At 35.7% G+C, this 26373-nt stretch overlaps 2 protein-coding genes across 4 annotated transcripts; one reads left to right on the top strand and one right to left on the bottom strand.

Moving 5' to 3' along the window:
• Positions 1 to 3813: 3813 nt before the first annotated feature.
• On the top strand, positions 3814 to 15887 carry LOC134538516 (transcription termination factor 4, mitochondrial). 3 transcript variants are annotated; one of them, XM_063379902.1, is made up of 2 exons: positions 3814 to 3918; positions 15033 to 15887. In XM_063379902.1, exon 2 carries the CDS (start codon positions 15038 to 15040, stop codon positions 15830 to 15832), a length of 795 nt encoding a protein of 264 aa, XP_063235972.1. In that variant the 5' UTR covers positions 3814 to 3918; positions 15033 to 15037; the 3' UTR covers positions 15833 to 15887. The 3 variants fall into 3 exon arrangements, with proteins under 3 accessions (XP_063235972.1, XP_063235971.1, XP_063235970.1); XM_063379901.1 differs by lacking the exon at positions 3814 to 3918 and adding an exon at positions 3979 to 4582; XM_063379900.1 differs by lacking the exon at positions 3814 to 3918 and adding an exon at positions 4608 to 5087.
• Positions 15862 to 25561, bottom strand: LOC134538048 (coiled-coil domain-containing protein 42). The gene is made up of 4 exons (XM_063379022.1): positions 25428 to 25561; positions 18453 to 18743; positions 16996 to 17145; positions 15862 to 16110 (listed from the first exon to the last, which is right to left on the bottom strand). The coding sequence occupies exons 1-4, from the start codon at positions 25464 to 25466 to the stop codon at positions 15934 to 15936; spliced, it is 657 nt and encodes a 218-aa protein (XP_063235092.1). The 5' UTR covers positions 25467 to 25561; the 3' UTR covers positions 15862 to 15933.
• Between the last annotated feature and the right edge of the window lie 812 nt (positions 25562 to 26373).

Here is a 26373-nt window from a genome sequence, read left to right as displayed (position 1 = left end):
CGAAGTTCGGTTATAAATTACGTGATGTGATAATGTGATTATCGCTGATTAGTAAATTATATTTGTCTTTATTTAACCCCCCCCAAGGATATATATACATATGCAGGTGATGACTTAAAAACATGACATTTTTCTGCATTTAAAAATTACAAAATGCTACCATAACTTTTAGTTAGAATATATATGCACATTTATTCGTAATAAATTAAGGCTCCTACAATATAATATACTAATATACTTCAAACGACTCCAGACATGGATCAACCTCGCCAGACTGCAATTAAAAGTGAAAATAAAGAATAATAATTTTCCCCTCCCTATTTTACAAACCTATACTAACCTCCATGCAAGTAACATAATGTGGATGATGATATTGAAATGTAAATCGCCATGTAGTTTGAGGCAGGGCCTACATGGATTATTAAATAAACAATGTGGCAGAAAAAATTGTTTTGTAAGAAAAATATTTTTTCTCTGTCTAATTTTTGTGTGACAATACCGACGTACTACTTATTTTCACTTGCTTTGCCTTAAATTAACATATAATAACCTAAAATAAATAGTGCTTTGAAATAGAAGAGTATTATTGAAAACAAGAAAATGGACAAGGCTACCTATGCAGAATTCAATAAATATAGATGTCAAAATAGTTATTTTGTTTAATTTTATGCAATTATATTGCCAGATAAAGTTTACATGTTTTTGTAGCCATCATAATTACGATTCAGAATTTACAATACCACACATAAAAAAATATAGTTAAAAAAAACTAAAGAAACATGCTTTTAAAGATTATCAAACTAAAAAGTAAAAAATAATTTTAAAATTTAATTTATGACAATAGTATATAAGCAATACTAGTATAAATAAGAAAAAAGCTTGAGGTGCTTTGTGCCATATTTTTTGTATATTAAGCGCCCCATGCTTTTTTCTCATTATACTAGTATTGCTTATATACTATTGTCATAAATTAAATTTTAAAATTATTTTTTACTTTTTAGTTTGATAATCTTTAAAGCATGTTTCTTTAGTTTTTTTAACTATATTTATTTTTAACTTTTTAGTTTGATATTCTTTAAAAGCATGTTTTTTTAGTTTTTTAAACTATCTTTATATATATATTTCTTGTGTGCGTGTGTATGTCACTGAACTCCTCCTAGACGGCTGGACCGATTTTGATGAAATTTTTTGTGTGAGTTCACGGGGATTCGAGGATGGTTTAGATTCACAATTGGATATTTTATCTCGATTCTGAGTTTAAAAAAAAACTAAAAAAACACGCTTTAAAAGCAAAAAAAAACTAAGCATTGTTGATAATTAGCCTCCATGGCAACGGGCTTTTGCATTGTTGTTGCCTTCTGCGTAAACATGGGAAAGGTTTTTGGTAACGGCAGTGGCGTGCCCAAGAGGAGGGGTATGTATAATGAGAAGATACAAAATGTCCAGCGTAGAAATACTTACCGCCATATGTACATTTGGGCAGGACAATGTCTGTCGGGTCCGCTAGAAAGATATATAGAGATATATATGTAGAAAGATATATAGAGATAGAGATATAAATAGAAAGATAGAGAGAGTTATAGAGATATACATAGAGAGATAGAGAATTAGAGAGATAAAGAGATGCTTAGTATACGTTTAAAAAATTGATTGAGGCATTGCAACGCATGCCGGGCATTATCTAGCATTTATGTATAATTATCATAGGGAAATGAGTTACTGACACTACCTATTACCATCTGAGATAACTATTTGGAGTTGCAACGTCACAAAGAAATGGTATAGTCTCTCCGAATCATTTACAGTTAGATGTATGGATATAATCTTAGAATTTACCGGGGAAAAAAAAACACTTTTTTTTGGCGTGGCCGGGAGCAGAACCCACGATCACTGAATCCGAAAGCTGACGTCACAGAAGTCGCGCGCCTTAGACCGCTCGGCTAACGAACGTAATGAAATGGGTGGGACATTTTACAGTGATGAGTCACTCACTCTTAGTCGAAAGAGTTACAGACGGACAGACAAACATACAGGTGAAGCTAATATAAAGCATGTAACAACATTCAAACAGCTGTCTATCACACAATAGGAGAAAGATGTCTTGGAACTCTTAAAAAACAAATGTAACCTAGGTAATTCTAGTTTATTTTATTACCAATACATCCAATATTCCAAACACACTTCGGCAGGTCTCGGGTCGTAAAACAGCAATCGTTTTTTCAACCGGAGGTTAGCTTAGCTGTTGGTTGGCTATCCTTCAGATTTAACGGGAGTTCCCGGGAAGGGAAGCCTATGATGTATGAGTACCCGAATACTCACGTTGGCAAGCCTTCTTTTCACAAACGAGAGAGCCAAACCCGAAGTTCCCCGAAGCCTTTTTTCACAGACGAGAGCCACACCCGAAGTTTTCCGAAGTTCATGCTCGCTTTTTTTTTTTTTTTTTTCGTTCTATCTCATTGTTTAAACCGGTGCGGCATTAAATTTTGCGGTCGACTAGGATAGGTTCATAGGTGTGCCCAGAAATTTCCATTAGGGGGGGGGGGGGGGGGGGGGGGGCTGCTAAATTTTTAAATCAGAAGCTGAATTTAGAATGTTAAATAGCCTAAATACATTCACTCATTGACTTGTTTATATTTTTGTGCAGTATCAACGAGATATTTTTACTAGTTAATATTTATATCCGTATAATTTTAACAATCTTTAAAATATGTTTTCTTTTATAGACAATGTTTAAAGGTTACTTACACATTTCCCCCCCCCCCCCCCTCCATCAAATTTCCAATAGCTTGGTCCAGATCTACCTTGAAATGAATTTATTTTTAGTGAATGCAAACACAGCAATTCAGACAACAGAACTTTAACAAACCTCTTAAAAAAATTTTTTTTTGCTTGACCATTCTAAGGGACCTCATGTTTTAAATAAACTAATGCGGCTGTATTTCCATAACAATAAAATGTTTAACAATATTGTTATTAGCTTGATGCAACACTGAAACAAAGTTTGAGTGTCACAGTGCCAGGAATATACGAATATTAACGAACGCATTAGAGAAAATGCCGATCTGAGTGATTACATTAGGGGGGGCCATGGCCCACCTGGCCCCCCCTGTAGGCACACCTATGGATAGGTTAGCTACATTATAAATACTTTAAAACATTGTGGATGGTTGGTTATATTAGGTAAGTATAGCTACATTAAAAATACTGTAAAATCATTTTATGGTTACGTAGCAAATAACTTTTTAATATGTAGCTATCCAGGGCTAGGAAACCGTTTACATGATTTCACAGTATCTTTAATGTAGCTATCCTAACCAAACCAACCGTTGCCAATGTTTTAAAGTATTTATGATGTAGCTAACCTAACCTAATTGACCATTAGTTATCATGAGTTGTATATTTATTTACAATAAACAAAAAAAAACCGAAGATGGACGATCGGGCGTTTGGCTCTCTCGTCTGTGAAAAGTAGGCTTGCCAACGCGAGTATTCGGGTCTGTGCAATATAGAATATATATCATAGGCTTCCCGGAGATCTCACTCTACATCTTTATTTGATGCAACATATTGGAAGGTGTTTGAAGCGATACTTTGCCTGTGTGACATAGAATTAATTTATTTATATTAATTTAATAATCCCGCATATTCGGACACGATAAACGAAATATATCGAGATTATAATTAATTTACATCCGACGCAAATCATAATCGAACTATCCGCGCTTTTTATTTGTAGACAAACTTCATAGATCCCAAATAGTGCAAAAAATAAAATAAAACAAAGAAATGAAACTGGAAAATGAGGCACAGCAGTGTGACTAGAGGAAGCGCAGTAAAGCTAAAGGTGTTTCATTTTTGTTAATGTAGTTTCCACCCTATTCATACGGCATTCTATGGTGGCGATCTTCATGTTATAAGGTAAACAAGTACTTGCAACATAGTGCTGTTTCAAAATTTCAATACGAATTATTTTGTAATTTAAATCCGTTGGATACAAAAATTATTGAAATTCAAAATTTACACAGAGTTCTCTCAAATAAGTTATATTTATTGGTAAATATGTATTGTACGGATTAGCGCCAAAAAAAATCTTACAAATATGAAATAACTTTCATTATATGCTATCTTACGTCCTCTTTTCAGAACCGCCTGCGGAGATAAAAAATTCCAAATACTTTTGGAGATATGGCCGTTCTTATTTTGCTATACCAGACGTGTGTAATAATTTGACCGTCGCCATTTTATATTTTGCCGTGTGCGCGTGAATGTCTAAATAACATAAATTTTCCATTATGTAAGGTTAGTTACATTATAAATACTTCAAAATAAACCGAAATTAAAAATAATATCAATTTATTTTACATGTTGTATAGTTTTAAGTATTTATAATGTAACTGACCTGACCTAACAAAATGGGACAAAGGTAGATTAGGTCAGGTCAGCTACATTATAAATACTTTGAAACTGAACAGACATTAAAAATAATAAAATTAATTTTATTGGTTGTTTAGTTTCAAAGTATTTATAATGTAGCTGACCTGACCTAACAAACCGGGAAAAAGGATGAACAGAATAAACTCACGTAAGTTTCTTTTTACATGATGTATTCGTTTACATGAGAGTCCTAAGATCCACATAAAGTTCTGCCATTCCCGATTACACCCGAATATTCACCTTCGGCCAACCTCGGGATTTATTTATTTTTGCGCAGGAAAAATGAATTGAAATATTAAAAGTGGTCGGATAGGTTAGATACATTAAAACACTTTAAAACCATTTGGATGGTTAGTTAGGTTAGTATAGCTACAATAAAATAAACAGAGAAATATTAATAAATAAACCCGAGGTTGGCCGAAGGTGAATTGTTCGGGTGTAATCGGGAATGGCAGAACTCTATGTGCATCTTAGGTTTCTCCGTTCGGGAACATCGCAAAAAAAAAAAAATGATACTTGTAAACAAGCAACCGTTATCGCCGCACGAGTGCACAGGATGAAAATTAAAAAATTTGATATCTCCAAAAGTATTTGGAATTTCTTATATCAGCCGGGTTTAATGAAAAGAGGAAGTTTAAGAGCACAGAATAAAGGTATTTTCGGATTTTTAAATTTTTTTTTAAAAAAAATCCCCAAAAAATGAAGATTAAAAAATTCGATATCTCCTAAAGTAATTGGAATTTTTTATCTCCGCAGGCGGTTCTGAAAAGAGGACGTAAGATAGCATATAAAGAAAGTTATTTCATATTTGTACGATTTTTTTTGGCGCTAATCCGTTTAATACATATTTACCTATTTATTAAAATAAGTCAGGGGCGGAGATCTGTAGGAATCCAAATTAGGCCTGTGGAATTGCGTTTTCCATTCTCGTTTCACATCGATGATATTGCAAGCGAAATCATTTACCATAGTGAGGGATTTTTAATTCCCGGGATGGAACCTCTGCTACCCTTCCCTCCGCCTGTCACTGAAGCTCTTGCCCATGGTTTTTCTGCTATTTGTAGCTACTGTGAATTCAATTCCTAAAATCTTTTGATTTCACTGACATATTGCCAAATTCACATGCAAAGTAATTATCTGATGTCGCAGCTTTTTAAAACGGAAGGAAAAAATCGGATAGCATTGTTTGCACACATTACACACGTCCCTAAATTTACTCCCAAGGGATGGTTTCATAATTCCTACTAGTTTGTGAAAAAATTAAAATTCTATATCTTAAATTACATTACAATAACTATTGATTTTTGCTGCTGCCATTCATTTTTTACCCGCAATAAATAGGATATATGTATGTTATCCATATATACCTACCTGAGACGTTCAAGAATCAACCCTGAAAGGACGGTTTCTTAAGTCCTACTAGTTTGTGAAAAAATAACCAATTAAGTACAGCTTACATTACATTACAACACCCATATATTCACGCAATCGCCAACATCATTGTTTATGATTACCAGTTTATGTTTTTTAAATTTTTTTGGAGAACTTTAGTCATAGTAGGTTTTGTAATAATGAAATTTGTTTAAATTGTACAGCAGTTGTAAGTAATTTTTAATGCTTGTATTTTATATTTGTTTTTTTTATTATAATAATTAATTGAATTACGAAATGTTTTTGTTACATTGCATTTAAAGTACGTACTATTTTGAGTCACGTTGTAACGAATGAGTCTAATAGGAGGTAAGAATTGTTAACTTTGTTCATTTCCTGTGAGGAATTTGTGCTGTTCACTGAAGTAGCTGACACATTGCATTTTGCAGTCTTTCCAGGGAATCCTTTGATTACAGTTGTCGTATATTCAGTGTTTGATATGGCTGGTGTTTCATGTTTCATGTCCAAGTTTATCCCTAGATCCTGAGGGCTTGATCCTGATGGCATGATCCTGTTGGCTTTATCCTGTGGTACATGATACTTGCTGTTTTAGTTTAGTACATCGGAGGATCTTGCACATAGAATAAATTGCTAAATAACAAAGAATTATGAATGTAGGTAGAAAAAAATCCTTTTTATTCGACGTACAATTGTAATTGAGTATTATATGACAATTTTTTTTTAATGTACAGGATCTTCCAAACATACTGAATTAAATCAGCAAGAATCATGTACCACAGAATCAAGCTAACAGGATTATGCCATCAGAATTGTACATGTCATGCAATAAAAATAATAGTGATTTAGGTAAACTATTAATGCATCAAATATCTATTGCATGCATCTCACATTTTTATTTTTAAATCTTACAATTATTTTCATAGATATTAAATATTCACAATCACATATTTTCAGGACACTCTGTATGGGGTTATAAATCTGCTTGGGCTAAGAGAAATTATTTTATACTTTTATTTATTTATTTATTTATTTATTTATTTATCAATTTGTTACATGCCTACCAACGGCATAAGGCCATGGGTGGTAGGCACGATAAACATAAAAAAATACATAGACAAAACAAATACATGAAACAAAATGAATAACATTGAGGACAATACTATAATAACACATACACAAGACAACACAGCAAGCAACCAACAGATAAACAAGAACAAGTTTCATAATTCTATAACAACAGAAATGATAATCCAGAACCTGATTATAAAAAAAAATTAAATATAGTATCATCATTAACCTTAAACATATTCAATTTAAATTAAGATAAGAAAAATTGTTTTATATTTAAATTATTTTTTGATAGAGAGACATAGCAACCATGTTTATTAAAATTTGATATAATTCTGTATAATATATCATTTGATTTGCCTAAGGAGCATAATAAAGGTGTCTGTCGACTGTTATAGGTGGGTACTTTAATCCCAGTATTAAGTATCTAGAATATAATTGCATTTTGTTTTATTAGTATAACAGTTATAGATAAAAAGGGCATCTAATAGCTCTCTTCTTAGAGCTAAAGATCTGAGAGAGGATAGACTATTAGAATTGTTGGTAATGTTGGTCTTTTGATTAATGATATTGATTAATTTATTTTGTAATTTATCTAGTTTGTCACTATCTGTTTTTGTGATATTGTTCCAGACCACGGAGGCATACTCAATCTTGGATCTTACTAAAGCTAAATATAAACTAACAATAGAATCTAAATTAGTGGCATTGAAAGTAATATATTTAATCAACGCTAACAATCTATTATTACATTGCGATCTAAGAGATTCAATATGGTTATGAAAGTACAATTTATTATCAAGTAAGACACCTAAATCTCTAACACAAACTGACTTAAAGATAACATGATTACCAAGTTTATAATCAGAAGCAATGATATGATGTTTTCTGGAGAAGGTTATAGAAGTAGTTTTCTCATAATTAAGGTCAACAAGATTTCTTTTACACCAATCGAAAACTGATGAGATGTCACTTTGAAGAAGTTTACAGTCTAGATGAAGAGAAATTTTTCTGTAAATCTTAAGATCATCAGCAAAAAGTAGGCAATTAGAGAATTGTAATACATTGGTAATGTCTATAAAAATGTTAAAGAGAAGAGGGGATAATGTTCCACCCTGGGGTACACCAGAACTAACTATATGTAGATCAGATTTAATATTATTAATTGAAACATAAAAGATTCTATCTAATAAATAGCTATTGAGCCACTTTAGATATTTATCGCTTAATCCTATATTTGATAATTTTGTTAGTAAAATACAGTGGTTAACCGTGTCAAAAGCCTTGGCTAAGTCAAAGTAACAAGCGTCAACTTGACCCCGCGTTATTACTTCTGAATAAATTGGGTTAACAAAACTAATTAAATTAGTAGTAGTAGATTTCCCCTTTCTAAACCCATGTTGACAGTCGGAGAGTCTATTTTTAAGATTGAATTCAAGATCCTTACATATAATTTTGTCAAATACTTAAGCAAATCCATTTAAAAGTGATATCGGTCTGTAGTTTGCAACATTAAGTTTACTCTTTTTCTTATGTACAGGTATTACCTTTGCAATTTTCCATTTTTTGGGGTAAATTCCACTATTTATACTAGTATTGAAAATAAAGTTAAGTATAGGGGCCAGAATAACAGCACATCCTTTTATAATAAAATTTGGAATACCATCAGGCCCAGTTGACATAGTGGATTTCAATGATTTAATTCCCCAAAGTACAAGGCTCTCAGATATGGTAGTCATAGGAGTAGAGCACTTACTGTTTTCAGAAATTGAGTAGTTTAAATTATTTGTAGGAGTTACATAAATACATACTAGAAAAATGATGTGCAAAACTGTTAGCAATAAGTACTGGGTCATTGGTAATGTTATCATTGATTTTAAGAGATAATTTCTGTCTATATCCTTCTTTCATAATTTTTACATAGCGCCAACATTTTTTTGGATTTTTTTAAACTTTATTGTTAAGATTTTGTAGCCAAAAATTGTTGTCCCGAGAAATGAGACTTTTGGCCTCTCTACGATATTGAGAAAATAAATCATAGTAATAGGGGTTCATATTTCTTTTATATAACTTATGGAAATGTTTTTTGGATTTTAATGTTTCTATAAGTTGTTTGGAATACCAGTGCGGGTAACTGGATTTTTTTTATTTTTTTTATTCGGGATGTAGTTCTTGATGTAGTTAATCAAAGTAGTAGTGAGAAAATCAACCATTAGATTAACATCATCAGATTTGTACAGTGTAGACCAGTCATGTTCTTTAATGGCATAAATAGACTTAAATAATCACCTTTTTTGTAGTCCAGATAAGAAGACGTAGTATTAACATCCCTTGTTAATATATCCATTTTGATATTAATTATGATAGCAGGATGATAAATATCTTCCGTAACAAGATGATTTAATGATTTGCTGACCAGACAATATTGTAAATTAGAGAAACAAAGATCTAAAAGATGGATGGGCTGCTGAGTATAATTGAATTGAGACAAGCCTAAACCTGTTGTGAAATTGCATATAGCCATAACTTTGGCTGATAAGCTTCTATAATTTATACTATCAGACTGAGAATTTAGCCAATGTATACCAGGCACATTGAAATCACCAAGTATAATGTTATCTAAACAATCTGCAAATTTTTCTTCGAGATCTTCAAAGTAGGACTGGTAGGTTGCCGTAGAAGTATCAGGAGGAATATAAATATTGCCAAGTATTAAGAAGTTGGTATGTGAAGTTTTGACCTTAACCCAAATAGATTCAATTTCATGATGCTTAGCTATCTTAATCGAGAAAGCAGAATTGAATTTTTGCTTGTTGATAGCAATTAAAACCCCACCCCCTCTATTTTTATATGTTAATTTTGCGTTTCTATCATTTCTAAAAATCAAATATCTATCGTCAAAGTAATGTGAATCAATACAATTATTATTAAACCAAGTTTCAGTTAAGCAAATAATGTCAAAATTATTAATAGCTAAATTATTATAAAATTCTATTGATTTAGTTCTCAGTCCTCTCACATTTTGGTAAAGAATTTCCCACTCACACAAGTCCAGTATGCACAACACGGGTTTCAGTGTGCTCCTCCAGGCACCGGTATGTGATCTTGGACAGAAGAATTTAATGCAGAGTTGGTTGTTTCATGGTTATTGATGTTTTTATCAGCTTTCTTGAATATTTGATCCGGGAATAGCTTACCACAAAATGGGCTGATAAGGCAACCGCTCGGCCAGAAAACTGTATTGTGTATCATGTCAAAGTCTTCTTCTAATACTGATACATGGAAAGATGCATAGGTGTCATATTTGGATCATAGTTTAACGACTTTCAGTTGTGATAGATTAAGATCACTGGTTATATAATCAACAACTTCTTTTTCTTCAACTGATGGGTCAAAACGGGTTACAAATAATGCTTTTGTTTTTTTGAAAGCTGGTTTTGAAACTGTTTTAAGAGATGAGATGTTCCTCATCCCAACTTGTATTTTTGATTTCGTTTTGTTGTCAGACTCAGGCTGGTTTACGTGGCTGCCGTTGGATTTGTTCTTATGTTCATTTTAAAAACATGGTATATTAATCTTTTTAATTTAATCATTTCAGTGTGTTAGTCCATAAACAATGTCTTTTCCACAAAGACCTTTGTGAGTTTCTGGCTGAAGAGAGTGCATCAAACCCTGTCTCGCTGGCTCAGTTTGGATAATGGGTGCGTGTACATATGTACGCGCGTGAGAAGTTATACTTCTTTGGCATCATTAAAAAATAGTTTTTAATTGCATGCAAATAATTAATTACAATAAAATAATAAAAGGGCTGGAAAAAGATAGTCACAGTCAATAAAGTTCAGTTTAAATTTGAAAAATTAAATAAATAAAATTTATAGAATAATAAATATACATTACATAATTTGTACTAAATATTATAAGATTCTTAATTTTAAATATTTATTATTGGTTATTTAATATTTTAAAAGAAAATAAATAAATTTAATAATAAATTCAAAAATTTAATTTAAGTTTATTCATTTTTAAATATTTATTATTTTCTTAATTTAATATTTACTATTCATTTTTATCAAAAAGTTTTCATCAAAATTGTTAATTTATTTTTATAAATATTTATAATTTATTAAATTTAATAATAAATATTAAAAATTAATATTTTAATTTAATGTTCAATTTTTATTTTCATCACAATTTTTTTATTAAATGTTTTATTAAATTTATTTTTTAATTTTTTTTTAAATATTAAATAACCAATAATAAATATTTAAATTAATAATTTAATAATATTTAGTATTAATTATATTAAATAATATTTTAATTTATATCAATAAATAATACATACGGATAGTTAACCTCAATTATATTGGAGCAGTTGAAAAAATATATAAGCACAATTTTTTTTACTAATATTTACGAATAGTAAATAATATTAATCAAAATATTCAATTTAAATCACTACTGAATATAATTTATTAGCACATATATAATTCGCACTTGTATGAAACTAAAACCCGTGTTGTGAATGTAGAAACTAGAAACATGTGGATAAATATTATAAATATTTAAACAGTGATCAGAGGCGACGAGCATGCCAACATGCGCAACTAATAGAGGTTCTATTTCTATTTTGTTGGTAGCTTTTTTTCAAGACTTAATGAGCGGTTTAGCAGCTTCAACCTGTTAATTTTGTGTTAGTGATGTGCGCACATCTTAAAATTTCACTCTCATCATTTTTTCATAACGTGCCTAAAGAAGTATAACTTCAAAAATGCATATATTAGTGTTTGGGAAAATTAAAGGCTGATTTTTCTTCTAAAGTAAATTATAAATTATTTAAAAGGACCTGTATGCATTTTTCCCTTTGTTTTAATTTTCCTTTAAATTATATACCAAGAAGTAATTTACAAAAAATTAATTAAAAAACTTAGATTTTTTTTTTACTTTTTAAAAAAGTCGTAACATAAAAAAAAATTGTATTTTCTCAGGCTGTGAAATTTAGGGTTAAATGTGTTAATGAATTTGTAACGAGCATCAAATAACAGCTGAAGAATTTTCAAAAGATTTAGGGTAAATGTTACATCATGTTTATGAAGTTATTCCAACCTCCGTCCTGGTTAAAACTAAAGGCTGGAGCAGTCGGTGATGTAGGCACCACCTGTAGCGCTGCGTTATGCATCCCACAACGCTGACGCTGTTCTGCTAAAGCCACGATTCCAGGGGCATTGCCAAACAAAAACAAAAAAATTGTACTGAACAAACAAACAAACGGGAAGACAAGAAAGTCAGTTAATATTGCATTGTCGTCTAGTTCTGAGCTATGTTCAAAGTTTCAAGCTCAAAGGGAAGTTAGTTTAAAATCGATTGCAATACAGTAAACTCCCTCTTATCCGCAGTGCGGATGATCTGCGCATGCTACGAAAAATAAAGCACATATGTAAATCTGTATTTTATTACAAGTGAGCAAATTTGAACTCTACTGACGAGTGTATTATGTGCAGTATACAGTAGAATGCCACAGGCCTTCTCGGAACTCAAACAGTAGGCTGGCATGCGGTGCTATTTTTGTCTCTGTCACACTTTGTTTCTAGTCGTATGGTTGAGCACTTTCATGTTTACATTACTGAATTGTATTGTATGTTAATTATTCAGTAAAATACAATTTTAGCATCATTTAAATTTTTTTTACTGTTAATTGTAACTTTTACTGTACATAAATGTTTAGATTTTTAAGTTAAAATTAATGTTTCCTTTTTTGTTTTCCATTTTTGGAACTTTTGCGGATTATCCGCAATTTTCACTATCCGCGGTGGCTCTGCCACTTAATTTCGTGGATAATCGGGAGTGTACTGTATTTGTACAAAACAGACTGACATACAATAAATGGAGTTAATAGAAACATGTTAAAAAAAAATGAAACACAGCCGTGGCTTCAGAAGGAGAACATTAGCTTCACGACCGGCATTTGGAAACCACGGGCCGCGGTGAGATCAGCGATCAGTGCTCTGCGGACAGGTCACCGGTCCAGCGTGGTCGTGTTGGCAGCACTCGGCTGCGCCCTCATCGTCCCGTCCTGACCGACCACTAGACCATCTGGGCCAGAGTGGAAGGCATGTCGCGTCCAGAAATGTTCCGTGTAATCTGGGAGATGTGAAATGTCTCTGTGAAGATATTTTCATTTCTGTGGGAGATGATTGGAAGTAATAGTTCAATTGGGTGGTATTGACGGTGACGGCAGTGGTAGTTGTATCGCACTATCGGCAGAGGAAATGGATGGCATCACAAAACTTGCAGAGGGCGAGCAAGGAAATATGTCAGTGTTAACTCAGTGTTTCCAGTTATACTGTAGAGTCTGAGGAGACATGCTGTCGCTACCCCCCCCCCCCCCCCCCCCCCCCGAAGCCAACTGCAGCAGCAGGCGAGGTCTCAGTCTGGTGAGCAGTCTGTAAGGCCTACCATTCGGGATACCCTGATTGTGATAGGGGGCTAGAGATGTAGAGATGACTACAAGGGGAATATTTTTTATTCATTTTGGCTTCTGATTAACTTAACCTGACTTTCAAAATGGTAAAATTCTCAATGTTTCATTATCTATGTGATAATGAAAATGAAAACTTTTTTTTTTTAAAAATGTTAATAATAGGAGATGGGGAATATTGTTTCTGATATTTTTTTTGTATACAAGCATTTTGTTTGCCCATTTTTGGAGAGTGAAGAGCTATTCCTACCTTAGTACACCATAAGACATACATAATTTCTACCTTTTTTGAGGACTCATTAACTTCAGTTGTGTGTGTGTGTGTATTTTGCGAATATTAAAGGGGTGCCTCCCATTTCAGGTCCAGATTTTATATTTACAGTAATTATAGATAAACTTTCTAGACTTTTTCAATTGTTTAACTTTCACGAAATGAAAAATATATACAGCACATACTTTTTGCATAATTAGCTGCCAAAGTTACATTTTTAATGTTTTTGGGTTGTACAAATAAAGAGAATTTAATTTATTGCAGAACTGAAAATATTTAGGTTTAACTGCAATGCCAATGGCTACTTTAAGAAATGGTTTGAGTTTCTTTCAGAAAATATAGGTAAATTAATTTTACCTGGCATTTCTAAATTCTCAAATTTGTTCTGAACACAAACACGTCATCTCAAATGTGCACCATCATGGCCAAACAGAATGGTCACAATAATACCAAGGCAACTCATTCACAGAACACACGTAGGGCCGGTTGCACCATTGAAGATCGCTGGTCGATCCGAGATCATGCGAGGTAATGAACCAGGATCTACACACAAACGGATTGCACCATTCGAGTTCATCTTCTGACAGAGGATTGAGGTGAACCTCTGTTTGAACCACCGAAATTGATGGTTCAGAGCAGTTGGATCCGAGATCTTGTGTATTTTTCGTTGGTTTGTTGTGTTTTGTAGTCGTGTTCGCATAGATACTGGTTTGTTTACAATTTATATTTTGATGGGCTACAATAGTTTACAGGAAATAGAGGCCGATATATTTTTAGGTATGCCTGAAGTACGGTAATTGCCATCATAATGTTATTTAAAATATGATGCCAATTCTTGCCAATATTCTTCCTTCTGCTTACAAAACACGCCATCAGTTCTCTTACACTCTAAAATATCCAGTCTTTCTAGCACCAAATCGACAAGGATGATTTTTTCTTTTTCAGAGAAAAAAACCTTTTTTAGGTACTGAGATTTTCTTTTCCATCGTCATGTGTACCCGCGTGTACCCCAGTCAACTCACAACCGACCACAAGTTTGTAATCAATAAACAAATAGGATTGTATGTAAATATCACGATGCCAACATTTACAGCAAGAACTTCAAACATGCTAAAGCAAATTCTCTGTGACTAGATGGAAATCAGTAGCCAATAGAAAACTTGCTTTCATTTTACAATCAATCTTTACCAACCTAAACCTAGATCGTGAGATCGAATGTCTGAACTCGTAAGTTCACTTTGGTGCAACACATATACACTGGATCTCAGATTCGACTTGAGATCACACTGAAACAAAGATCTTACGATCTAGGATCCGAACAGTTATTGGTGCAACCGGCCCGTAGTGTTTCACGAGGAGTCGCATCCCTGACGATGCGTGTGGTGATTGCAGGCAGCATGTGGCGGCACTGCGGACGCTCCGTGCTGCGTCTCCGGCCGTGCCCGCGTCACGTCGCCACGGACGCGGGGCTGGCGCCGGACAGCGTCCTGAAGGCTGCCGAGCGCTCCCCGGTGCTGGCTCAAGCGCCGCCCGAGCAGCTCAGGGGCTTCTTCTCCTGCATGGCGGAGAACGGAGTGAGCTGCAAGGACGGCCTGGCCTTGCTCGCGGCGAACCCCAGCTTCCTGACCGTCAGTCCTTCGCAGTTCTCGAGGAGCATCGAGCAGTGGAGGCAGTGTCAGCTCGGGGAAGACAACTTCAGGCGTCTGCTGGTGTGCCACGTGGACTTCTTGCTGATCCCGACCAAACAGATCGCAAGGAGGATACCGTTTTTTAAAGATTTGTGTGGTTCCAGGAAAAATCTCTGTAACCTGTTGCAGAACTGTCCTGGGGTCATGACTGAAAACTGGTCTGCCTTACAAAATAAGATAGTTTACATGCTGACCGAAATGAAAATGGAAAATGTTAAGATTGCTAAATCAATGGCATTGAATCAGTCACTAAATACCATTAGGACGAGGCATGTCTTCTTGGAGAGGTGCGGCAGGTTTACGGCACCAAATCCCAAAGTGGATCCTTCAGTGGCCACGAATAACCCGTCCCTCAGCAACATAACAGATACAAGCGACAAGGACTTTGCCGAAAAGGTTGCTGGCGTCTCACTGGAAGAATATGAGGTCTTCTGCGAACTCTTTGCTGAGGAAGTAGAAGTAGAAAGTAATTTTGATTCCGATAGTGATGATGAAGAACAGTAAGAGTTAATGTATGTTGCAACATGTTGAATTTTATAATAAAAGTCATGACGAGTTACATGTTGATCTCTCACATGATGGAGACGGGGTAGTGCGGTGTGTGGTCAGGTAGCCAGCTGGCGCTGGTGCTTGTGGGCACACAGAGCCACGATCTGCTCGGTGAGCTGCAGGAACTCCTTGATGGCCGCGAGCTGGGCCTCTGCGTTGCTCTCGGCGACCGAGACGGGCTCGCCTCGCTGCCGGCACACCTCCTGGTACATGCTCCACGTGGCCGCTCGCACCTGCCCATCATCACAGTCACGTCGTTAGGGGTGTGCGGCCGTCCGTTTACTACGCGAGACCATTGTGACTATACCTCCCCCGTCCCCCCTGGTGACCACCCCTAATCACACGTGAGATTTTTCAAAATGTGTAATTTTAGTGTAAATGCGATAATCTCTGCTTGATTGCGTTGGATTTATTTTAAAAAAATAATAATGATAACTTGCTTGATTATTTTTATTTAAGACTAGTATTTAAGAGAGAACGTAGTCTGGAATCACAGTGAGAAAATTGAACAATAAAATTACTTGAATAGGAAATACTAAAATATGTAAAACAATATTCATTCTAATTCAGTCCACGGGGACTCGTGTGTGGTTTCAAGAGTGACTTTGTGGCGTTTGCATAACCGCGATGAATGTTATTGTGTGGGATTTAGCCGTATTTTAGCGGAGAAACATGTTTTACTTAATTTAACCCAGTTTTCTCGCAATTTTACACTGTTCTTGAGGAAAATAAAATTACGTGATATTTGCAGAGACTCTTCCCCCCCCCCAACCTCCACCACGTGAGAGTGGGCGAGATTCTGCTGAACCCCCTCCCCCCCTAAATGCCTCACGTAATTAATGTACGCCCCCTATGTGGCACTGACTACTTGGCTGGCACGTTGTTTGTCAAACCACATGGCATTCACTGTGGCGGGAGGTTTGAAAACACTGCTTGAGTGGGCTGGGAGTTGGGGTGACGGGTCACATTGCAGGGTGGGAGTTGGGGTGTGATGTGTCACATGGTGGGCTGGGAGTTGGGGTGTGATGTGTCACATGGCAGGGTGGGGAGTTGGTGTGATGGGTCACATCGGGAGTGACTGTACGTGTCCCCCGGGGTGCGAGGCGAGTGCGACCCACCTGGCCGAGCTCGGAGATCTTCTCGGAGCCGGTCTGCGTGATGCGCGCCAGAGCTCCCTCCCACGAGACCGTGTTGGCGAGCGCCTGGTCGTACCGCACGTGCAGTGTTGCCAACTCGTTGTTCAGGCCGATCAGCGTCTGGATCTTCTCCTGCGGCAGTCACCGTGACGCTTAGCTCTCCTCATGATCAACTAGACGTTATTGAGTCTTCTTATTTGGACGTGGCTAGCTTAAAACGAGAGTGGAGAGAAAGTGTCGAGTTTCAGCCAGTGGTGTAGAGACGCTGCTTCGTGCCTCCGAGTTCAGCCTTGTCGCTGGCTGTATGTGGTTAAGGCTGGCTTCAGCCCAGAAGTTGGCTGATGCATTTTCATTCATTAGTTTCATTTTCAAGGATAATTTCCACCAATATATCACTACGTAAGCATTGCATTTAGTGTTTTGTGACAAATTTTGTGTCCAAATATTCGTGTAAAGTTTTTGCATTAATATTTTTGTCGTGTTCGCCAACCAGAAATTAATTTTGTGGGAAATGTAAACCAAATACATTCTTTGGTCTTCTTTTTCAAATATTTCTTTTGTTTGGCTTTACATCTTGCCTTACAACCTAAACCGTAACATTTCGCGTACTCTGTCATGTACTGGTAGCATACCTCTTGTGTAGAATGGTGGTGCTCCACGTGCTTTTTATGCTATGCTTGACATGATATTAACCTCAACATTATGACCAACTATATTAACTTTTTTTTCACCCGAAAGAGTACCATGAATTTTGATGTGTAACATCTTAGCTCTCAGTATAGAGCAGTTATCAATATTGTTTTTTTTACAGTTGTGTAGCAAAACATTTTATCCAAGTATGTAATATTTTGGTGCCGAGGGGAGATTTAAATTCTGAAAAAATGCCTATAACTCGTAACTCATATGACACTTACAATTTTGGATTTTTCATTCAGAACCATGATTAATGGACCTATTAACTGATCTCAGCTTGACGCTGAGTTATGGAACATTTTGTGTACATACATTCGAAAGGAAGAGTAGACATTTGATGTATCATAATTTAAAAGTAAATTGTATTACATAAACAAGTGAGTGCTAACTTTCACATTTTTAATAATTTTTACGCTTGTATGATACTGCCTATTTCTCCCAATAACATTTAATTTTCGATTCTGAGTGATGATATAGTATTTCAGCTAGCTATAAATCACAGACAGTTTTCTAACTGATGTACAGCATTGCTGCACGAATGCATTACAGACCACTAGTTTTCCGAATAATATAATACTGAGACAGTAATAGAGAATGCACTTGATAAGTAAAATAAAATTTTCACAAATAGACATAAATTAATTTTTAAAATCACATTGTGACATACTGCGAAATTTTCTCTTCTGGCCGTAGTTTAAAAAGCTTGATACATGGGACACAGTAAGTCGAGAACAGTTGAGACTTGCCTGTTCGAGCTGAGCCATGGCTTTCCTCTCGCGCTCTAAGGACTCCATGGCGTGTCTCTGGCGCTCCAGCAAGTCGTCCCGGGCCGCTATGAAGGTCTCGTATCGGTGGATGACATCGTTGATTGATTCGAGGCGAGGGACGACCATGGACTGGTGACTGCCGGAGGACGTGTCCTTGGCGTGAGGCTGAGTGTGGGCCACCACCTTGTTCAGGAAGTCCTCGTAGATGTGGTAGTCCTTCACGCGCTGCTCCATGAGCTCCCGGGTCTCCTCCAGCTTGCTGATGGTCACCTCCAACACACAAGCAACCCTCCAGCTCCGTGCTGGCTCCGTGCTGGCTCATCCGGCATGAACATCCAGTAAAAGGGAGGTCCTAAGAAAAAGCCTATTAAACGTCAAACTATGTTATAATTTTACACATAACGAACCTAATAATAACGTTTTACATACGAAAAACAGGAAAAATTGACCATTAAACAGCCGGAGTAACCAACTAGCTGTGGTAGAGTCGGGTGAAACAAACAATAAAAACGCTCACGCTCGCAACTTGAATTTCTTGTTGCCGATTGATGCTTTCTTTTTGCAGCGGGATTTGGGCAGTACAGATTGAGGGATGAATGAGACGCTAGTGTGATGTCTAGGGAGACTCAGGTGATGAACCAGGCGCAACCACGTGTGTGTAGGCACTAGACCCGACTGGCGACACCGTCCCTGGGTCTCGACATGGCCCGCGTCGCTGCTAGGCTCGGTCCCTCGGCGATGCCAGCTCGCTCCGAGCGACAGGCACACTCTTACTTATTGAACGGTGGTCGTCGGTGAACTCTCAAATGTCCCACGTGCCTGGGTCCCTATACAGGAGCACACTCCAGACATATACTCATGGTGATGCAGGAAGAGCACTTTATTCTAGTAGATCATTACTCAATAGAACAATTCATACCGTAAAACAGGGTGAATAGAAATAAAACTTCATACACATATATTACTTTGAATTATATGAGTTTATACTGGAAATAATTTTTAACTATTATTGCTTTTTTTTTGTTGGCAACACTTTTGACCAACAACGAAATTATGTTGCCGTCGTCCGGGGTCTCGGGCTCGAGTCCCGGTGTGGCTCCTAGTGGGAAAAGGCGGTTCTTGATCTGTGTTGTCCGGGTGGGCGCCAGACTAGCTCGTTTCTAGTCGTGAATTTGGGGTCGTGGATGTATGTGCCCCTGCGTGGCCCACTAGGGCCGGCGGCGGTGTTGCGTGAGATGGTGTTTAAATAAGAGACGTGGAGTTGAGGTGGCGGTGTCGTACCTTTTATTCATAGGAGCGAGTCGTACACAATACAACACTCTACAGAGGTCCCCGGGGGGGGGTTTACTCGTTATTCCGTGGCGCCGTATTGTTCGTGTTCCGCGTTACGTGAGCCTCGGACGCTGTTACGTCTCATACGTCTCACTGGTTACGCGGGTAACGTAATTTCGTAACACAAAGGCGGGACACAAAAGTACACTGAATTAAGGGGATGCGCACAAGTTACGTGGCACTCGTTACTCGGGTAACGTAAGTTAGTAATACAAAATACGGGACACAAAAATACACTGAATTAAGGGGGCGCGCACAAGTTACGTGGCACTCTTTACTCGGGTAACGTAAGTTAGTAATACAAAATACGGGACACAAAAATACACTGAATTAAGGGGGCGCGCACAAGTTACGTGGCACTCGTTACTCGGGTAACGTAAGTTAGTAATACAAAATCCGGGAAACAAAATACACTGAATTAAGGGGTGGACGGTTGGAGACGGCCAATCCCGTATACGAATGTCTCTGCGCGGGTGTTGTGCCCACTGTGGTGAAACACGCACCGCAATTAAGTTTGTCCAAGCTCCCTTGCGGGTTTGTGGTCAGCGCCGTGCGCATAACCTTAAGTAAAGTTCTGTGAGTTGCGGGAGGCGGTCCGTGCCGTATACTGAAGATCAACCCCGCTGACCAAGTGTGGTGCGGGGTGTCTTTAAACTGATGCGGTCGGACTAGGTCCTGGACCGAAAAGGGGGACCGGGTACTCACGGAGAGGTTACGTAAAAAAAAGGGGTTCTGTTAATTAGTGACTATATTTACCGGACGTTACTTTCGATGAAGACAAAGGCTGTTGCCCCTCCGTGGGACGTAGGTCCGCCCCGGTCCGTGAGCTGTGCTGAACTGCCGAACTGGCATGGCGTCCGAGGGAGGCTCGGCCTCTCTTACGCCAGGTTTGACCTCATTACGCTAGACTCTAAATGGGTGTGTCTGGAAGAGACTTTATTGTCGCTAAAATCCTAATTTAATGTTCCAGGAGGAATGGGTACGGTTCTTCTCTTGTCTACTCAGGTTTTCGCGGGTTTGCCTTTAATCGCTGTTCGGCTCGCCTGACTCGGGTGGGCCATGGCCAGGGGTGTGTTCCGTTAGCGGGAGCGTATACTGGCGGGTGCAGGTCGGACTCTGGGGTGGTCGTCGGCCGGACGACGTCAATGTTTTGTTTGTTTGGCAGCACTGTAGGTTGACGTTTATCCTAGTGTCTATTCTATATGACATATGTGATAGTTATCGGCATTGTAAATATAAAACAGTTGGTATTTGTTTTACGTTTAACTAAATCAGCTATTAGACCAAGGTCAATAATTTTTGAAACCAAAAAAAATAATAGTAGGATGAAACCCGTTAAAAAAGGACGAGAATATAACAAAAATGAAAGGAAAAATAATTTACGGGCGATCTGAGGTCGGGAAGTGAAAGGGGGTGAGTTTTTAAGCGTAAAAATGGTGTATCTCAATTTCCGGCAAAACAACAAGTCCTATGGAAAAAAATTAAATCACAAAGTTGTAGGTAATAAAGAGACCTACATCTTTTGTAATTACACTTTTTTCACATAACCTCAAAATATATGTGAAAAATTCAAATAATCAAGTTTTTGGTTTTTTATTTTTATCTTATGCAAAAAAATTTTTTTTTTCAGAAATTTGGGTGAAAACTTATCTTTTTATGTCGTAAAGACACTATAATTTTTTTGATTTGAAATATTTATGTTTTTCACCTTATTTTGACTTAATATAAAAAAAAAACCTAATTTTCAATCGAAAATTCTCGCGTCAAAATATCAGCTTTTTAAAAAAAGTCGGGGAGTTTTTTGTTCGTTGAAATCTCTTCTTTATGATAATGTAAAAAAATATATACTTTACTATGGTAAATGTTCTCAGAAAATGCAAAGAAAAGAAAAAAAACTTAAATCCGAATTTTTTTTTAATCACTATGTAATTTTGAGCTATTTAGTAAAATTTACACTTCAATTACTTGAAAAACTTAAGATTCTATGTTATATTGATAAAAAAAAAAATTACAAATCCATAAATCATAAAGATTGCAAGAAACATGCGAAAATAGTTGTTCTAAATATTAAAGATAGGATTTAAAGGGGGGATTTCAATTAAAAAATGTGATTGCAGCAATTTTTTTCAGTCAAAAGTTGATTTATTAAATTCTAATTACATTTGTCATAGAAAATCTCATAATATATGAATAGAAATGTAAATCGTAATATTGAATTTAGATACTTTATACTGATTATTATTATTCATAATAATATTTTAAAATGCATTAATCTTCTTATTTATAAATCTTATCTTGAACCCTAATCACTTATCCATTACTTTTTGTCTCTTCGGTGGCATTTCTTCATCGTTAGATTCGACAACTTCCCGATTCTAGTAGATCTTCGAAATCTTCAAGACCATCACCGTCTTCGTATCCAATATTATTTTTAGTCTGAATTGGTCCTTCATCCACAATTTCATCTGAATCACTAACTTTCTCGTAGGTTTTTTCTTCCACATTGGTGCATTTTTCAGAACCATGACAATTTGAGCATAAATTTGTGCATTTTAAGCCATTTTTTTCGGCAGCCACATTTTAAACTGTTACATCCAATTTCACAGCTGCAGCAAATAGTTTTGAGCAATATTTCCAGAATTAACTCCTTCTCTGTAAATTTGGGCATAATCCCACGTTGATGTTGCTTCCAGCCCCAATCTGTTGCTGTCAGTTCGTTACCTAGCCAAGTTTGAAGTTGATAATATGCCCTGTAACAATGTTGTTCTGCTGCAACTTCTGTGGGTGGGAAATTTGCCAATATGAAAGATGATTAATTATTTGCCAAATGATATTTTTGAAATCTTAATTGATTCATTGTTATTTTATCATTTTACATTTATAAATAGATTTGATTAATTGTAATCCATTTTTTTCGATATCTTTTTTGTTTGCATCTTTTTTATAAAAAATATTGGCCAAATTTGACACATTTTTATCGTCTAATAATGAATTTACAATACTCTTCTTTCCTTTTCCGGCAAATCCAGATGTTGTATCGCAACCAGAAAAACAATGCAGAAATGCAACAATATTTTTGAAGGATTCATATTTGAAACTATTAGACGTGAAAAATAGATCTTTACATTTCCAGAACCTGGTTTGAGAAAATAAATGTCATGATTATTTGAAGTTAATTGATTCAAAAGGACCAAAAGATCAATATAAATATAAATAGGCATCTATGCACATAATTTCAAGAATATCCTACAACTTTCTCAAAATATTGTAGATGTCTTATTAAATATTAATTTATTTGGTTGTTAATTATAGTCAGGGTAGCAACTAGAGTCTCTGGCACCCGGGGCATGAATGGATTCATGCAATCCCCCCCCCCCCCCTCTTTTTTTGCACATACCACACCAATAAAGCGGGGGGTCTGGGGGCCCTCCCACGGAAAAATGGTGCTATTTAAGCATTTTCGGTACCTACATATAACAGTTTCTGTGCTACTGTAACTTCCATGCATGAACCCACTAGTAGGAATTACAATGCAAGCGATTTCGGCGCCCCCACAGCTTTGCGCCCGGGGCGTATGCCCCGCATGCACCCCCCCCCCCCCTTCCCCCTAGTTGCGGCCCTGATTATAGTAGTATATTTCGATTTGTATTTTTTTTGTTTATCAATGTAACATAGAATCTTATGTTTTTCAAGTAATTAAAGTGTAAATTTTACTAAATAGCTCAAAATTGTACATAGTTAAAAAAAAAAAATTTGGATTCGAGTTTTTTTCTTTTCTTTGCATTTTCTGAGAACACTTACCATAGTAATGTATATATTATTTTACATTATCAGAAAGAAGAGATTTCAACGAACAAAAAACTCCCCGACTTTTTTTAAAAAGCTGATATTTTGACGCGAGAATTTTCGATTGAAAATTAGGGTGTTTTTCGATATTAAGTCAAAATAAGGTGAAAACATAAATATTTCAAATCAAAAAAATTACAGTGTCTTTAGGACATAAAAAGGTAAGTTTTCACCAAATTTTGTGAAAAAATTTTTATTTGCATAAGATAAAAATAAAAAACCAAAAACTTGATTATTTGAATTTTTCACATAAATTTTGAGGTTATGTGAAAAAAGTGTAATTATAAAGGTTGTAGGTATCTTTATTACCTACAACTTTGTCATTTAATTTTTTTCCATAGGAATTGTAGTTTTGCCGGAAATCGAGATACACAGTTTTTTACCCTTAAAAACTCACCCCCTTCCACTTCCTGACCTCAAATCGCCCGTAAATTATTTTTCCTTTCATTTTTGTTATATTCTCGTCCTTTTTTAACGGGTTTCATCCTACTATAATTTTTTTTCTCTTTTTACCATTTTCAAAATTATCGACCCTGGTCTATATGAGAATTTTCAAAATTTTCAGGTCAGGTTTTTAAAGTTTGTTAGGTGAACAGAAACATAACAATTCTGGGGTTTCTATTCACCCCACAACTGCAAGATTTAATAAAGAAATCTAATTGGCCATTACAATACTATATAAAACTATTATCCATTCTCTAGTTATGTTATATGCATAACTAACATGTCTTTCTTGTTTCAGAGTTGCTGTTCAAATATGCAATAGAAATACAAACCTATCGTTCGAGGCAGTTACATATAAAAAAAATGCCCTCTCTGACATCAAATCTGGCGTTAGCCTGCAGAAAGCAATTGAAAAACATGGGATTAATTATAGTATACCTAACACACGCCTAAAAAGAGGCCCTGACATTTAAAATCGGAGTCGACAAACGGCCTTGTCAACACTATGCCCCATCCTTCCGGGAGGCCCCTCTTCCAAACACCATGCCCCGTAGAAGCATGGTCCAGGACCAGCGAGGCCGTGAGGGACATCAGTTAGGAACCTGCCACGGCTGTTAGTGCCTGCAGTGTCTGTCTGGCCGGGCCAGGGTGGTTGCAGGGCAGTTGAGACGAGACATTGTTCACAAGGAACAGCTACAGCGCTCGACTGGTGTGGTGCGAGGGTTATGACGCAGTAAACAAGACAGCCTCTTATAACTCCTGCACTAAGGCATATAATATAGTATTACACCCATAAATATAAGGTCATTGCAAGGGTCAATGGTAGAAAAAGTAAACGTAGGTTTACTCGGGTTAACTTAGCATTCACTAAGTTTGTTGGGTAAAGTCGAATAATAACTGGAATAAATTTTGAATTCAGCATTTACCTGTGTACACCTAGGTCTAACCAAAGCTGACTGGGTTTTGTTAGAAAAACCTAATTATTTTAACGTATGTTTAATTGATACCTTAACTAACTAACCTAATATGCTCAAAAACAACGCAATAGGTACCTAACATTATCCAGCCAGCATTGGGTAGACCTAGGTTACAGAAGTAATCGCTAGATTCAAATTTATTTTAGTGATTATTCAGCCTTTACCCTACAAACTTGGATTATACTAAGTTAACCCGGATAAAAGTAGGCTTATTTTTTTTATTTTTTTTTAGCATTACTCGTGACATATTTATTTACACACACACACACACACACAAGGATATTCCACATTTGAGTAGGTTAATCATGTTTAGCTTAATAATAAACTAAATTTGAATACTTTTCTGTTAGATTACCTTCATGCTTTCTATTTCTTCATTTTTCTTGTCTTTCATTGCCAGATCCTCTGATATCTTTTTAAGGGTTCGTGCTGTTTTCCACTCGTTTTGCTTTATAAACTTGTGATATTTTATAAAGGAGGCACGTAGTGCATTTTCCTGAAAATAAATCAAATGATGCACGGTTTGTCATAAGTTAGTGATTACTTTGTGAATCATAATACTTTTTGTATCGTCACGACAGAAACTATACAAGTAAATTATACTGAATAGAAGTTTATTCATCTATACCAGATATTTTTTTCATTCTTCATTTTCTTTTTATTGTTATAAAAGAGCAAAAATACATGCTGTATAACTCATCACATCTGTGTAAAAAAAAAGTATACACACATAAATATTAAAAAAATGTACTTGGTACAAATATTACATATACATACATCTACTATTATATTACAATGGAAGATACACAACAATTTAACATAATTATGCCATATTCATATATTCAGATACACTATAATATGATCCATTTAAAATAAATTTAAATAAGTGTTTTTTAAACAATTTAGGATTATTTATCATTTTTATATTAGATGGGAGTTTATTAAACAATCTAACTCCATTGTTTTTTTGTTGAATTTAATGTAGCACTTTTATAAACAAAATTTAAATGAAAATCACTTTTAATACACGTATTATATTTACTAATATCATGATTTTTTTAATGGTAAACACTATTTTTTATGTATATTAAGTAATAATTTATAAATATAAATACAAGGTACAGGCAAAATTCTCATTACCTTGAAGAGATTTCTACAACTATCAGCAGGGCGAAGATGCACCATAATGCGAATAGCTCTTTTTTTGCAATACAAAAATTGACTGTGTATAGATCAGAATTAAAGTAATTAGTTTTTCTGATGAAGCTGCTAGATGCTATAAAAGACAGTTACAGTTGAAA

Source organism: Bacillus rossius, chromosome 13, assembly GCF_032445375.1.
Source record: "Bacillus rossius redtenbacheri isolate Brsri chromosome 13, Brsri_v3, whole genome shotgun sequence".
NCBI classification, from domain to species: domain Eukaryota; kingdom Metazoa; phylum Arthropoda; class Insecta; order Phasmatodea; family Bacillidae; genus Bacillus; species Bacillus rossius.
This window is presented reverse-complemented; position numbering and strand designations above follow the sequence as displayed.